The following is a 16,463-nucleotide window of genomic DNA, read 5'->3' as shown; positions in this document are numbered from 1 at the left end:
GGGGAGGGGGACGAGGAGCGGGGGGGGGGGGGGGGGCAGGAAGAGCACTCGCAGCGCCAAGATCACAGCAGATAAAGTCCGTTTTTCAAACTCCCTCAAGAGTCGTTTCTGTCCCCGCCCCCCTCTGACCGTGCAAGGACCTACCTTCCATGTGGGACACTCGGGCTTGTCAGGGGGGGAAATCTCCCTGCTAAACTACATATGTCATGCTACTAAACTATGTCATGCTACTAACTTAGATATTTGTCTTCATGTGCGAGCCTTCTCAAACTGTCAAGTAAAGTTTTTTTTAAAAAGGCTTGAAGGGGCATAGGCAGCAGAAGGGAGGTCCTGGGTTCAAATTTGGCCTCAAATATTTCCTAGCTGGGTGACAGACCCTGGATATTTTTTTAAAATCTTTTTCCATGGTGACATGATTCATTTTCTCTCCCTTCCCTCTCCCTCCCCCCCTCCAGGGGCTGACAAGCAATTCCACTGGGTTATACATGTGTTATAACTTGATGCCTATTTCCATATTATTAATTTTTGTAATAGAGCAATCTTTAAAAATCAAAACCCCAAATCATATTGAGTATTTTTAAATGTTTTTTTAAACCCTTACCTTCCACCTTAGAATCAATACTATATACTGGTTCAAATACAGAAGAACAGTAAGGGATAGGCAATAAGAGTTAAGTGACTTGCTCAGGGTCACCTAGGTAGGAAGTGTCTGAGGTCACATTTGAATCCAGGATCTTCTGTCTCTACTGTCTCTAGATCTGGCTCTCAATCCATTGAGCTACCCAGCTGCCTCCTGAGTGAATTTTTTTTTTTTTTTTTTAATCCTAGAGTGGGGGCAGCTAAGTGGCTCAATGATAGAGAACCAGGCCTAAAGATAGAAGGTCCTGGATTGAAATCAGGCCTCAGACACTTCTTAGCTATGTGATCCCATTGCCTAGCTCTTCTGCCTTGAAGCCAATACACAGTATTGATTCTAAAAAATGAAAGATGAGAGAGAGAGAGAGAGAGAGAGAGAGAGAGAGAGAGAGAGAGAGAGAGAGAGAAAACCTGGTCAAGGCAATATTTAAGCCTAAATCAGTGATGGGCAAACTATCGCCTGAAGGCCAGATGGGGGGGGGGGGCCTGAAATATTCTATTCTGCAGCGAGACATTATTCCTAATCTGAGAAATACAATGAATAGGATACAATACAATGAAAGTTGGAAAGAGTTGCCTCAGAAACAGGCTGACAGATGAACATTTCCTTTCCTTTGGCCCCCTATTTAAAAAGTTTGCCCATCACTGGCCTAAATAATGAATTTTCAGTGATGGAAGTCTAGATACTGCAGCACCTGAGTAAGAAAGAATTTTGACGGGGCAGCTAGGTAGCTCAGTGGATAGAGAGCCATGCCTGGAGTCAGGAAGACCTTCCAATTTGACCTCAGATAATTCCTAGCTGTGTGATCCCAAGCAAGTCATTTAACCCTGATTACCTAGCCTTGCCTCTCTTCTGGTTCAGATTAGATAGTTGTAAGGATTAAAAAAAAAGTTTTGACCAAGGGACCTTTCTGAACAATCCTTCTAGAGTTAGGACCAGAAATTTAGAGCTAAAATAATCGTAAGATATGATATTTAGAGATTCAATCTTTGCAAAATCTTGCTACATGACCCTGGGCAAGTCACTAACTTCTCAGTGAATAATATTGGTTGGTCAGTCAATCAATAAGCCTTTATCAAGCACTTCCTATGTTCCAGGCACTGTGTTAATGGTGAGGAGATAATTATGAAAAAGATGGTCCCTGCCTTCAAGGAGCTTACTATACTCTAACAACCTATAAAAAGAAGCTGAAAAGGGGAAGGGAAGGGTTTGAGAGAGAAGTCCGGAGGAGAGCACTGGGTGGGAAAGGAAGGGATGGTTGGTCTGGGCACCCTTCTTAAGTAGAGATATTGGGAGGATCTTTTTCTACCTCCTTCTCTTCCAGTCACAGGGTCCCAGGGCAGCAAAGAGTACCAAGGCTCATTATCAGAAGCCTCAGTCTCCCAAGGGCTCCTTTCACTGTCCCAGACTGCCTGATCAAAGGTTATTGTGGAAAGAACCCAGGATTTGAAGTCAGAAGATTTGAAGGAAGCAACCAAGCATTGACTTAGCACTCCTTCTGGGCCAAATTCTTTGTCCTGAGGATATGGAAAGAAAGTGCTGCTCTCAAGGAGCTCCCAGTCTAGTAGGAGAGAAGATGCACCTAGAAAATGTCAGCTGTAGGTCCAAACTGACTGTGGACAGATCCCAGGGTCCTGAGGATGCAGAGGCAAAAGAGAAGGCAATTGCTCCCTGTCGATGCCATTTCCACAGAGAAAACATTTTCTTATGTGGAACCGTTTGACAGTGATGGGAATTTGGATAGCAAAAATTTCCTTTTCTGGGTTTCAGTAAATATGTTTATAGCAGCTGCCAGACTGAATATCCACAGAGGCTGTCTTCCAGGATGATAGCTGAGGACCCCAGGCTGGAAGCCTTGTGATTCCCAACATTCTTAGGTTTAGATCCTCGGCTGTCTCCATTAGCGTCCGAGGGACCATGGTGATCACAGTGGTGGTTTGATGTGCTTGGTACATGCTGCCTTGTGTGTCTCCCTTAGCATCCTTGCCTAGGCTCTGTTAATGTCAGTAGTGATAGGAATGGGCAGCTAGGTGGCACAGTAGATAGAGTGCCTGATCTGGAGTCAGAAAGATTCAACTTCTTGAGTTTAATTCTGATCTCAAACACGTTACTAGTTGTGTGAACCTGGGCAAGTCACTTTACCCTATTTGCCTTAGTTTCCTCTCTGTAGAGGAGCTAGAGATGGAAATGACCAACCACTCCCAGTGTCTTTACCAAGAAAACTGCCAAAAGTGGTCACAGAGAGTCAGATGTGGCTAAACAACAGCAATAAAAGTAATAATAATAATAATCTGTATCACCTTGGGCAAATCAGTCAATGTCTTCCCATGCAAGAGAATGAAGCTGGACTAAATCACTTCTAAGATCCAGTCTACTCTAAATCTTATTCATTTCACTTGGGCATAAAGCTCACCCAAGGTATTTGCATAACCTCTCCTGTTTTCATGGCTATATTATGTTTGCTTTTTCTGGGACAAGTTGGAACTAGAATTTTCCAGTTTCTGGGAGTCTGCCCTTTAATGTCACTACTGGGTCGGGTGTTAGCCCATTGCTCAATCTAGATTGTCCTCATTTCCCTGACATTCATTTTGACTGTTGGGAAAGCCAGCAAGCTTTCAGTTGTATGTATTAGGATAATAGCTGAAACACTGTGAAAATTATGCACAGTGAGTGGCAAATAGCATAATCTATGAGGAGCGGATGTTGTAACAAAATACTGACATCATGGCTATAGTCAATAAACTTCAATAAACCCCAGCACAGGGGCATGTACTTGCTGATGCACAGGGCATGGCTTTCTAAAGGCAGATGGTGCCAGCTTAAACAAATGCACGGATACTTCTTTTTCGTTTCAGCAAACTCCAGAAAACAAAGAGAGATATTAGATGGCTCCAAGGAGTGACTGGTGAATGGTTTGAAGAAATCCAAAGAAAAAAGTTTCGCAATGACACGGACGTCAACCAGATGTTAAAACAACCACTCACATACAGGCTGCGGAAGACAAAAAATGGTGAGATGATGGGTACATTTATTGTCTTATAGCTCTGCAGGTTGTTTTTGTTTTGTTTTGTTTTTTTTGAAGGAGGAAAGGGGCATCTGAGGAGGGTGGTCCTGATTTGTGATTTCAACTGATTTCCAGTGGTATGGAAATTCCCTTCACCAATGCAGATTGGCAACTAAGATCACATAGGAAGAAAGCTCTAAAGACTATGTAGATCACATAGAACCTAGTGCTGGAAGGGACCTCATAGGTCAGAGAGTATAATCCTCTCATTTTATAAATGAAGAAACTGAGCCCCAGAGAGGTTAGGCAACTTGCCTGTGTTCATAAAGCCAGATAGGGGTTTGAACCTATCTTAACTATAAGGCTGGACCTCTATTGACTATGTCATGTTTCTTCAATACTGTTAATAATGTCTCTATATAACTCCAGTTTACCAAGATTTTAATAAGTTTGAACTCCTTTTTGACAGAAGTTTTATGGAACCATAAATTCTAAAGAGGGATTATTAATCAATTTGATTTAAATTCTCCTAGAATCTCTCAGTATGAGTGTCTTTGGAGCATATCAACTTGAACTGGACCCAGTTCACAACCAAGTCCTTATGGGTATTTCAGTAACCTTCTACTCTCAACTCAGGTCCAATATTGATTCCAGATTCCAGTTAATTATTAATATCAATTTCTTGAGGATAATTTGACATTAATAATTTATAAAAATTCAATTTGTCATTTTTGCAACATTTATAGGTTCTATATAAGAATATATAGATAGATCTGAGAGATATCTGCACAGAAATGTTAATTAAATGAAAGAGGGAAAGAAGGAAGTACCAACTATGTGCCAGTTGGCACAGAATGCCATGAGGGGGTCAGGAACACTCACTTTCCTGAGTTCAAATCTTGCCAGCTGTCACTGGGCAAGTCATTTAATTCTATTTTCCTCAGTTTCATCTGAAAAATGAGCTAGAGAGGGAAATGGCCAACCACTTCAGTATCTTTGCCAAGAAAATCCCAAAAAGAGTCATGAAAAGTTGGACACAACTAAAACAACTGACCAACAATGCATGCCAATTACTATGTTAAGTGCTTTACAAATATTATCTCATTTGATCCTCATAACAATCCTAGGAGGTAGGTGCTATTATTATATCCATTTAAAAGTTAAGGAAACTGGGGCACATAGAGCTTAAGAGACTTGCCTAGGGTCATAAAACCTATAAGTGTCTGAGGCAAGATTTAAACTCTGGTCTTCCTGATTCCAGGGCCAACACTCTAACCACTGTACTACCTAGCTGCTTCTATAAGAGCTGATGAGATCACCAAAAGAGATTAGAGAGGGAGTGAGGAGGCCTGGGTGCAAAATAGAGCCTAGGGGTACACCCACAGTTAAAAACATCCTACAGGTGATGAGCTCGTTAGACAAGTAAAAGAGGATCAGGAGTCAGCAGTGTCATGAAAAACCAGAGAAGTGAGACTATCTAAGAGTGGCCAACAATGTGAAATGTAGAGGAGAGGGCTAACAAAGATGAGGGACATGGAAAGATGAATCAATCTAGCAATTAAGAGATTGTGGACAACTTTAGGAAAAAACAATTCAGTTCAGTGATAGGATCAAATTGCCAAGAGTTGAGAAGAAGAGAAAAAAGGGAATAAAGAGTGACCATATCATTTAGAGGTGATTTATATTTACTTTTATAACAAAAAATTATGTTTGAAATCATATTTTAAAAAATCTACATTTTGTACTATCCCTGGCACCACCCTACTGAATCACTAAAATAAAATTTCCTAAAACCAAATAGCAAAGTAGCTATATGAGAAATGGATAGGTTTTATTCTGCACCTATCTTAGTTTTTTGGTTGCATATTGGGGAGCCAGGATTGAGAAATGGCCTTTGCCTGGTATGGAGGGTATGAAATGAATAGAATTTTATATTTAGAAGTGACCATTGAAGTGATCTAGGGCCACCCATCCCTTAACCACAAATCCTCTATGCAACATTTTAAATAAGTAGTCATCCAGCCCAAGTTTCAATATGAATGTTTCCATTCATCCAATTAACTGCATAAATAGGGAACTGAGTACTAGAAGTAGTAGAAGTGGTATTGAGAGGCTCATCTCTGTTTTGTCAAGATCTTTCCTTCCTACAGAATCATTGGCTACCCAACTCTGTAAAGGTCAGCCCAGTTCCTGTGGCCTCTGCGTGGGTACATTATTGGCCTGTGTGAGCCTGGGCCAAGGGAGGGCATGGGAGAGAAAATGGAAGAGGGAGTCTCTTTTCTTTGGGACATTTAGCATTTACTCCTACTAAAATCCTGTTTGAAGGTCACAAGACATAGTACTGGGCACTCAAAAGTTAGACCCAAGTTAGAGCCCAAGTTCTGACAAATCCTACCAAACTAGAAAAGCCTAGAGCAGTGATAGCCAACCTTTTAGAGACTGAGGGCCCAAACTGCACCCTCATGCCATGTGTGAGCCCCTCACCTAACCCAGACAGGAGAGGGAGGAAATGCGCCCATTGGCTGCTGGGCAGAGGAGAGGGTGAGGAGAGAATGTCCTTAGGCATGCATGGAGAGGGGGAGGGCGGTAACCCTCTCCAGCACACTCTGCAACAGTGTGCCATAGGTTTGCCAACACCGGGATAGAGCATAGGACCTGCAGTGGTCTCTACATCTATCAACACATGGCCAGATTAGTTAAATTCTTAGAGGTTTAGCACTAGAATGGCTTCAAAGTGATGAATTTTGGGGCCACAGCAGCAGCTCTTATCCTCCTTAGCTTCTCTCTCCTCCTATGAGATTCAGTCCACATATCACATTCTGTAGGAGGCCATTCTGGTTCCCCAGCTGCTAGAGCCTTCCATTCTACTCTGTATCTTGTCTGGACCTATTCATTTAGATGCTGTGCCCCCCATTAGGACCATGAGCTCCTTGAGAGTAGGGACCATGTTTTGCATTTCTTTCTATTCCTATCCCTTAGCACAGTGCCGGGCACATAGTAAACTGTTGATGGATTGATTAAAACCTTGAGGGGTTGCCATCTGCATGGGTGGAGGGTGAATGCCCATACCTCTAAAACTGGGGATCACTGAAGTTCAGCATTTATCCCTGACTATATTTTAAAGAACCACTGACCACTTGCAATATTGTTGATGCTTGCTTCTAGATGCTATGCATTTACCCACATCAAGATCCTCGAATCTTCCAAATCGAAATAATCCCTCATCTGCTCGCCGCCTGGGCTTCCGGTCTTCTCTGGCTTCACTCTTCTCTTTCAGAAAATCAGGAAAGGAGATTCTAAAGCCTCAGACATCATCACAAGGGTGAGGGAACCACGGATGCCATGGACTTTCCATCTACCATCCTAATATCTATGAATATTTCAAGTATCCTATTTCGTTCAATGTATTAGCTCTAATAAGAGTGGGGGTCACTAATACTGCAATCCCACAAAAATTTATTAAGAATCCACTCTACTATGCGAGGCACTGAGAATTCAAAAACAAACATCCCCTATCCTCAAGGAGCTTATACTATATGGGGGTGTAGGGTGGGAAGGCTATCACATACGCAGAGATAAATAATTTCTAGATAACTTGAAGAGGAGAAAGCACTAACAATGAGAGTCTCAGAAAAAAGCTTTTCCTAGGGAGCTGAGCCTTATAGAGCCACTTCATTTGGTGTAAGTGACTTAGTGATTGATTATAGAGAGCTGGAGAGTCTGAGGTCCTGGGGCATCAGAGCCAACTGACTTGGGTTCGTCGCCCCAGTGAGGTAGGATGCTTATCCCAAATGAAGTTCTCACCTCGGTTCTTTGGGGCCTAGAGCTTGGGTACCTGATGCATTTGGGAAGTCAGAGAAGTCCTTATTATACAATCTCTTCTCCTCTCAAAGAATTCAATTGGTTCAAAAACAGAGCTATTTGGTAATCTTCTAATGGAATGAGGAAGTCCTGGAGGGTTAAAGTGAAGCCCTTGAAAGACTGAGTGGAAGTAAATAAGAAACCTGAGACAGAATCCGGGAGAGTAAGACTGAATCCCACAGACTGAGCCAAGCAGTCTGTGGGGCTGAACCTTGCTGCTCCCCTTAAGTAATCTGTGCAGAAGTAGTGAGAGGGCTCATCCCGAGGCTCCCCCAGAGCTCCTGGAAAGTGGGAAGGATGGGGGAGTCGGGGTTTTGAGCAGCAAATTGGCAGTTCTAGACTAGAAGCACATAGAAGTCAGTCCATCCTGACTCACTGTCCTGTCAAATTGTTGTGTTAGTTTTTTTTTTAAATAGAAGCAAGTCTATGGTTACGTTCAATTGAGCTGACTGCTAAATATTTTAGTCACGTCTCTTCCTGGTTTAAAAAAAAAAAAACTTCCCACCCTTTTAAGGTGTTGGCTTGGTGTTTGATTTTGTTCCATATGAAGACAAATCATTAGGAACGATCTCTGCCTGCAGTCAGGAAAGGTGCTGGAGAGAGAGGGAGTCCGGTTACGAGGCACACGGAGCATGGGTGGCAAAACCTTCTTTTCCCTCCATTTAGTCCCTCTTCCATGACTGGAAGGAAACCTTGCAGCTCCTGGCTGCCACTTGAAGGCTGTTTTGTTCTCTGAAGAGATTTTGCACATTTGGGACGGAAAAAAATGTAGGGAATTTTGGGGTTTGTTTTTGTTTTTGGATATCCTTACCGGGCTAACTGATTGACAACCCATGCCGGAATCATTTTTGGTAGGTAAGAGTCTTTTTTTTTCTAACCAAATGTTGGAAGAGTTTATAATTATTTTCATGTTCAGGAGCTTGAGGTTGGATCAGAGGTGCTTGCTGGTAAATGTTTCTTTTAGAGAGAAAAAGGGTATCTTTATATGTGATATAGGTTAGGTTTTTTGCATGTGGCTGGATTTTAGGTGATTTTTATTGGTTTTTATTATAGAAAATAGATTAATCCAAGATGAGAAAAACTGAGGTCAAGTTTGAGAGAAACCTGTAGCTCATCACATTGATCTCTACAAGCGTTTTCAGGTTGTTTCAGAAAATATGAATCAGAGAAGTTTAAAAATCTCTTGCGGTTGTCTCATCGGCAGCAGGCCATATGCTATGGGCAGGAGTGGATAAAAGGATTTCAAACCTTCTAGTCTGCCTGAATTTCATATAATGCTGAATATGAATTACATTACATATAATTATTATATGTTTTTATTTTTATATAATTTTATATGTTATATATTGACAAACAATATATAATATGTTACACATAAATCCATATAATTCATAGTCATGGCTCTTTCATAAATTGTGTGGACATTTAGTTCTGTGTAATTGCTCTCAATAAAAAAATAATATGCATGCACATTGGTGATTTCATCAGTATAGGTAGCTTTGCATGCATAAAAAAATCACTAATTGTTAAATTGAGAAAACCAGTCAAATGGAGTCATTTAATTATATATTTTTAAATTTTCAATCATTTAAAAAAGTCTTCTTTTAAATGTACTTTATTTTTCAAAAAATGAGTGAGAATGTTTCCTTGGTCCAGCTCTTAGCCCAGTAACTTGCACATAGTAGGCACCTGATGAATGTTTGTTGAACTGACTCATCATTAACAAATATTTGTTAATTTTATTAATGCACTGGACTCAACACACTAAAGGAAGCCATGCTTCCAGTTCCTTAGAACTCACGTGCTAAGGTATAGATGAATAATCCATGACCACTCCCACATACTCACCTTACTTTTTTTTTTTTACTATATGAATGTGGCTTAAATGGATATAAATCTTGAAAGTGCTCCCTTTCTCCAGTTCTTTTATATTATATTGGATAATGTGAACCATGCATCACTGGCCCTGGGGGGTGATTCAAAGCTTGAACCAAACCTGCCTTTTTTAAAACATTCTGATCATTATTATTCTCAACCTACAAACTGCAAAATGTAGTTGCAGAGCTCTTTGCTGACTTCCAGCACATCATTAAGACTTGACAAAGCACTCAGAAAAACAGTCATCCTGAACAAGGCACTGGTCAGGTTTATACTTGCTGAAGTAGAGAAAAATATGCTTCATTATTACTTGCTAGGCTTCTGAGAAACAAATGAACAAAGTATTGCAGCAGCTTTTTTTTTTTTTTTTTTTTTTTTTTTTTTTTTTTTTGTAAAATTGTCTTGCAAGAGAAAATGCCCAGACTTCCCAAGGCCAAAAAAACCATTCTATCCACCTCAGACTAGATTAGCAGAAAAATGTCTTTTATTCCTTCCTTCCTTCTATAACTCTTAACTTGAGGGGTTGGTTAAAAGTATCACCTTTCCAGAGATTGTTGACTTCATTCCATCCAGGAGATCTGATCACATTTCCAGGGCTTCAGAAGCTGTCTCCAGTTAATCTACAGTTTTGATGCCCCAATATTTGTAGATCAACTCTGAGGGTGGTTAGGCAATATGCTTGTTTGCAGAAGGGTCAAAGTTTCTTTTCTTTGTTTCACAAACTCCTCCCAAAATTATCTCATCATTTATTTTTAATCTAAAACTTAATCCACTAAACCATACCCATATCTTAGTTCTTCGTTCTAGAGAAATTAAAATATATTCTGTTTACATTTCACTTAACTAGCTTGGTACCAACTTTTCTCAGTTCAGGTAAATTAGATGGATGTTAAATTTTGTGCAACCTACACAAAAGTTGTTTTAATTGCATCACAGGGAGTGGAAATCAGAGGTTATATAGTATAACCCCTTCATCTTATAGATGAGGAAACTAAGGCCTGGGAATTGCAAAAGCACAGATTTAGAGCTGGAAAGGGCTTAAGAGGTCATTTAACCCGACTCTCTTATTTTCTAGATGAGGAAATTTGAGGCTCAAACTCAAAAACAGTGTAAGTGGCAAATGTGGGATTGGTACTCAAGGCCTCTTACTCTAAATCTGGAGCTGTTTCTACCACATCAAAGCTGTTGATAAGGGACTTGTATAGAGTCATACACATAGTGAAATACTGAATCAAGGACCCCTGTGCTTGATTTATTGCATTGTGCTGCCTTCCTCTGTTTGATGATGATGATGATGATGATGATGATGTAATGTTTCAAGGTTTGAAAAGTATTTTATATACCTTTGAAGTTCAGAAGAGCTACATACCTTCCTTAATCTTCTTTATGCTACTTTTCTTGGACTCTGGGGGCACTAAGCATCATTAAAAAGGTGAGAAAAAAACCTAAAAACTATTCATATCTCCAGTCTTTATTTGGAAAGAGAACAGATATCCTCCTGAAATCTCCCTCTCCCCTCCCAATTCTGTACTTCTCTCCTTGGGACACGTTAGAAGCCCCTGCACAGAGGTGGGCAATACAAAGAATCTGCACTTAGAGGTGGTCAATAAATTGTATTTTTCCTTGGAGCCACTCCTTGTCCCATAACCAATGTCCACTTATGTATAGGGCATAGCAGCGGTTTGGGAAGGAAGAGATATAAGGAACAGGACACAGTAAAAGTGCTAGAGCTGGAGTCAGGAAATGTGAATTCAGATTCCTGCTGTGATAGTGGTGACCACATGGGCAGGTCTTTGAAGCAATCTGTACCCAATTTTTTCATCTGTTAAATGAGGATAATAACATTTTTCCACTTACCTCTGAATATATGCTAAATAATCTCGACTAGGTGCTCACCACAGCAAGACAAACCTTTTATACCTCCCTAACTTATCTGTCTCATTTATAACAGGTTAAACAAAAACTTTTCATCCCTCCTCAACCCTTTCATCCCTTCCCCACAGGTGAAGACTTCATCTAATACTTCACTGAAAAAAATTGAGGCCTTTCAGCAAGACCTTCTTCATCTTCTCTCCTCCTCCTATCCCTCAAACATCCTGTGCCCCACTGTTCTTTCACCCCTACCTCACATAAAAGTGGCTCTTCTTGGGGCAGCCAGGTAGCTCACGGGATAGAGCGCCAGGCCTAGAGATGGGAGGTCTTGGGTTCAAATGTGTTTTCAGATATTTCCTAGCTGTGTGACCCTGAGTAAGTCACTTAACCCCCATTGCCTACCCTTATCATTTTTCTGCCTTGAAACTGAGATGTATACATTCTAAGACAGAGGGTAAAGAGGGTTTTGTTTTTGTTTTTGTTTTTTAATGACTTTTCTTGTCAAGACTTTGGTCTATTATCTTTCTCAAGTGGATTGCTCCTCCTCTCATTCCTACTCTCATTATTCTTTGATCTCACCCTCTGGCCTGGCTCCTTCCCTGCTGCCTACAAACATAGCCAAGTCTCTCCACCCCATCCTTAAAAAAAAAACTCTCACTCCATCTGACACAGCTCTCCTTCCCTCTCAGCTAAAATCCTTAAGAAACCCATCTGCAGTTGGTGCCCCCACTTCCTCTTCCCCTCATTTGCTTCTAAAACTCCTGCAGTCTGGCTTTTGATCTCATTATTTAACTGCGCTCTCCAAAATTAGCAATAATCTCTTAATTCCCCAATCTTATGTCCTTTTCTCAGCCCTTATTCTTCTTGGCCTCTCTTGGCTCTGTTGAGTGCCCTCTTCCCCTACGTTTCTCCTTTCTAGGTTTTCATGACATCCTTCCTCCTGGCTCTTCTCCCTGTCTCCTTCTCAGCCCCCTTTGCTAGATCCTCAAGCAGGTAATCCCTCTAATTAACAGTGGCTATTCCAAGCTCTCTTGTGGACCCTATGCTCTTCCCTATTTATAATATATATATTTTTGGTGAATCCTATCAGCCCTACAGATCATTTCTACAAAGATGACTCCCAGATCTAAATATTCCCTCCTCTATTCACAACATATGTCTAATCTGTTGTCCAGTCTTGTCATTTTCACCATCACAATATCTTCCATAGAGGGACCCTTCTATCCACCCCCACAGCTGCTGTCTTGGGGCAGACCCTCATCATCCTGACCCTCATCATTGCAATAGCCTTAGAGCTGGCCTCCTTCCTCTCTCCAAACCATCCCTGGCTGGGCTGCCAACATGATCTCCCCAAACGTCACGTCTGACCCTGTCACCCACACACACACGTACACACCCTGCCATTCAATAAACTCTAATGGTTCCCTCCTTCCTCCAGGATGAAATAGAAAACTCTGGCATTTAAAGCCTTCTACAACGACCTGGTTTCTTCCTACCTTTCTGGTCTCCTGATACTTTACTACCCACACATGTACCCTATGATCCAGCTATACTGGCTCGCTTGGCTCCTCTCACATGATGCTCTGTGCTTTTTTTTTTTAATTTAAATTTAAATTTTAATAACGAATTTCCTCCCAAGTTTTCCAAAGTCATATGATCCATTTTGTCTCCCCCACCATTCCTCCCTCTCCACTCCCCTTGCTTTTTTATCAGCCATTCCCCATGCCTAGAATTCTCTCCCTCTTCATCTCCATCTCCTGGCTTCTTAGACTTCTTACAAAATTCAAATTAAATTCCACTTCTGTAGGTCTTTCCTATTTTCCCTACCACATACCCACACAACTTGTGCTTTCCCTCTGAGATTTTATCCCATTTTACACTATATTATAGATCTTATAAGCTTAATTTTTGGCATGTTATCTCCCCCATTAGGAGTTCCTTGAGGGTAAGGACCATGTTTTCTTTGTATCCCCAGTAGTTAGCACAGTGCTTGGCTCATAGTAAATAATAAATGCATGTTGATAGACTATTGAATCATTAGGAGGAAAGTAAACTGCAAATCACCACATAAATGGGAGTTATTATAGGGTGTCACAATACTTAGCAAAGTGCTTGGTAAATTAAATGCTTAGTAAATTCCTTTTTATTCATTCATTCATAATATAAAGGCTCCATGGTTTAGTAGGTCAGACAGAAAATCTCTTAATATTCTTCAGGCTAATGGATGGAAGGCAGCCTGCCTACTGTTTGGTCCTCACTGTCATTTCTATAGCATTGTTAAGTGCCGGCTTCTCTGCTTTCTACCTTTCCATCCATAGCTCCTGGCACTCTCCTAAGCAAAGTGGACTAGATGCAGTTCTCTGGAGGCATTTCATTCTTTCCTGTCTCTCCATGGCTTGTTCAGCTAAAGAGAGCACTGGGCCTGGAACCAGGAAGACTGGAGTTTAAATCTTGCCTCAGATATTTACTGGCAGGTCGCTTAGCCTCTGTTTGCCTCAGTTTCTTCAACTGTAAAAAAAAAATGGAAATTATAACAGCATCAGGGTTGTTGTGAGGATCAAATAAGAAAATATTTGTAAAGCATTTAACATAGTTCCTGGCACTTAAGAAATGCTTCTTTCCTTCCTTCCTATCTGGAATACCCCACCACTCTACTTTCTGAACATCAGAATTCCATCCATTCTTTCTAGTTCTGCTCAGTTACCATTTTCTCCAGGAAGAATTCCTTGTTCCCCTCAACTTCTGAACTCTTAGATTACTTTGATTGCGTCTTCTCGTGGTGCTTATCACAGGAACAGTTCTTTGCTCTGGAGTTTTTCACTTACGTGTCTCATCTTTCTTCTGCAAGGACTAAGCCTACAGCTGGCAGGGTGGGGTAGGTTTATAGGTGGTACTTTTTGCAGTGCCTCTCTGCCATGGTAACTGCTAGCTAGGTTTTCTTAGACTTGCTAATTGGCTTACCAACGTAAGTTTAGGAGTTTGAAGAACTCAGTCATTCCTTCTAGATCTCTTGTCCAGACTAGCAAGGTCCAATGCAAGCAGAAAGTTACAGTTTAGTCAAGAACTTAAAGGGTTTGGTCTGAATCAGTCTGAGCCAGAAAGCAGAGAAACTTATGGTTCAAGAGAACAAATAAAAGCCACCTTCAAAGCTGAGAAGTCAGAAACCTGGGAAAGGGAAGGGGTATGGAGCTAGAAGCAGTATCAGGGCACAGTGAAGCAAACAACTTGCTCCAAAGGTGTATTCTGAGGCAGTGTTAGTATTCTGGGGAATAGATTTTGGGCTGGTCAGCTGCCACTATGATCCTGGTGAGTTGCCTTGGTATTGAAGCAAATGTTATCTCCATATAATAAAAATGTCTCTAACAATTAGAGCTGTCCACTCATGGAATGGTCTGCCTCATGAAATGGCAAGTTCCCTCTCAAGGTATTCAGAAAGAAATGGTTAAACATTTGTTGGAAATGTCACAGAAAAGATTCGTGCTTTCGGTAGGAATTGGACCTGATAACCTCAAAAATCTTTTCCTACTCGAAGACTCTATGAATGGTATTAACTTTTAGAATCTGGGTAGAATTCTTAGCATGAATGAGAGTCATGAAGTCTAGTTGGTGCAAAGTCACAGCACCATTTCCAGGATGTGTTCAAGTGCTTTCAAGCACACATTGAGAAGGATTAGGTAAAAGAACAATCTTCCAGAGACTGTTGACTTCATTACATCCTATTATTATAGAATCATTAGTTTTGTAGCCTAGGAATGTACATGATCTTAATGTTGAAAGAAGAGTGGCCAGTACACATGGTGCCAGTGGAGTGATGGGCTGTACAGAGGTGCTCCATGTTTTCATGGTCTGTGCAAATGGTGCCTTAGTAGGTCCTTTTGGAGACAATCTCATGAAGGATACTGTTGTATTAGAATTCTGGGGGGCACTATGGAATTCTGTGATGTAGCCTGAACCCCTCTCTGAGGCTTGAACCCCTCTCTGCAATATGGATCTCACAATACTTAGCATGAAACTTACTTTATCTCAAGAGGGACTGAAGTCATCAGATCATAGATTTAGGACATAGGAGGGACCTTAAAAGTCACTGAGTCCAACTCCCTCATTTTATTAATAAGTAAACTGAGACCCAAGGAGATGAAAGTACTTTCCGAAGATCATAGAGGTCATAAGGGGCAGGGCTGAGATTCGAACCTGGGTCTTCTGCTTCCAGTGCTTTTCCCATTGTACCACACTACCTCCATAAATCATTCAGAGATTGAAATCTTTTTAGGGGGATTATGTGACCTCAAAATTTCAATATCCTTCCATTCAGACTTACACTTAGATCTAACTTCACGTACGGATCTCATACTTAACATATCCAAAATGGAACAATCTCTTTCCCCTCCAAAACCCATCCCTCCTCCAAATATCCTCATTATTTTTGAGTGTTCCATTATCTTTTTGATCACCCAGATTTGAAACCTCAGCGTCATCCTCAATTCTTCATTCTCATTCATTTTACATATCTAATCAGTTGCCGTATCTTAGCTTCTATAATTATAGCATTTTGATCCATCCTTGTCTCCTCACTCACATAGTCACTAGCCTAGCTCAGGCCCTCATTAACTCTCACCTAAACTTTTGCAACAGCCTCCTAATTAGCTTTCTTGCCTCAAGTCTATCCCAATTCCAATCCATCCTCCATACAACTTCCAAAATGTTTCTAACGAGTACACCCAACCATGTCATTGTAAGAAGGAAAAATAATATCCACATACTCCAAGTATTGTATGTAGTAAATTACAAGAGGAAAGTAAAAAGCTAAAGCAGTGGTTCCCAAATTTTTTTGGCCTACTGCCCCCTTTCCAGAAAAAAATATTACTTAGCCCCCAGAAATTAATTTTTAAAAAATTTTAATAGCAATTAATAGGAAAGATAAATGTACCTGTGGCCATCACCACTCTCCTGCATCGCTGCAGCACCCACCAGAGGGCAGTAGCGCCCACTTTGGGAATCACTGAGCTAGAGCATAGAGGAAGCCAACTCAGCCAAGCATGGGGAAAAATAGAGAGCGGGTGTTGTTACACACAACTATATACAAAAACACAAGGATGTTACATGGAGGAAAGGAAAAGGATGCTGGGTAATACAAAGGAATTTTGGGAACATAGTCCTGGGGTAGAACATTCTAACTGCTCGTTATTCAGAAAACTCCAGTGGCTTCCTCTA

General features: G+C 40.9%; 1 protein-coding gene across 1 annotated transcript in view; it reads left to right on the top strand.

The window, feature by feature from the left end:
* The window catches only part of EXPH5 (exophilin 5), a 107,142-nt gene that overhangs the window by 58,454 nt on the left and 32,225 nt on the right, over positions 1 to 16,463 (top strand). The window contains exons 2-3 of the mRNA XM_044669138.1: positions 3,493 to 3,647; positions 6,807 to 6,963. Of these exons, the coding sequence (XP_044525073.1) occupies positions 3,493 to 3,647; positions 6,807 to 6,963 (312 nt within the window). The remainder of the gene's footprint in view (positions 1 to 3,492; positions 3,648 to 6,806; positions 6,964 to 16,463) is intronic.

This window comes from Gracilinanus agilis, chromosome 3 (genome assembly GCF_016433145.1).
Source record: "Gracilinanus agilis isolate LMUSP501 chromosome 3, AgileGrace, whole genome shotgun sequence".
NCBI lineage: Eukaryota > Metazoa > Chordata > Mammalia > Didelphimorphia > Didelphidae > Gracilinanus > Gracilinanus agilis.
This window is presented reverse-complemented; position numbering and strand designations above follow the sequence as displayed.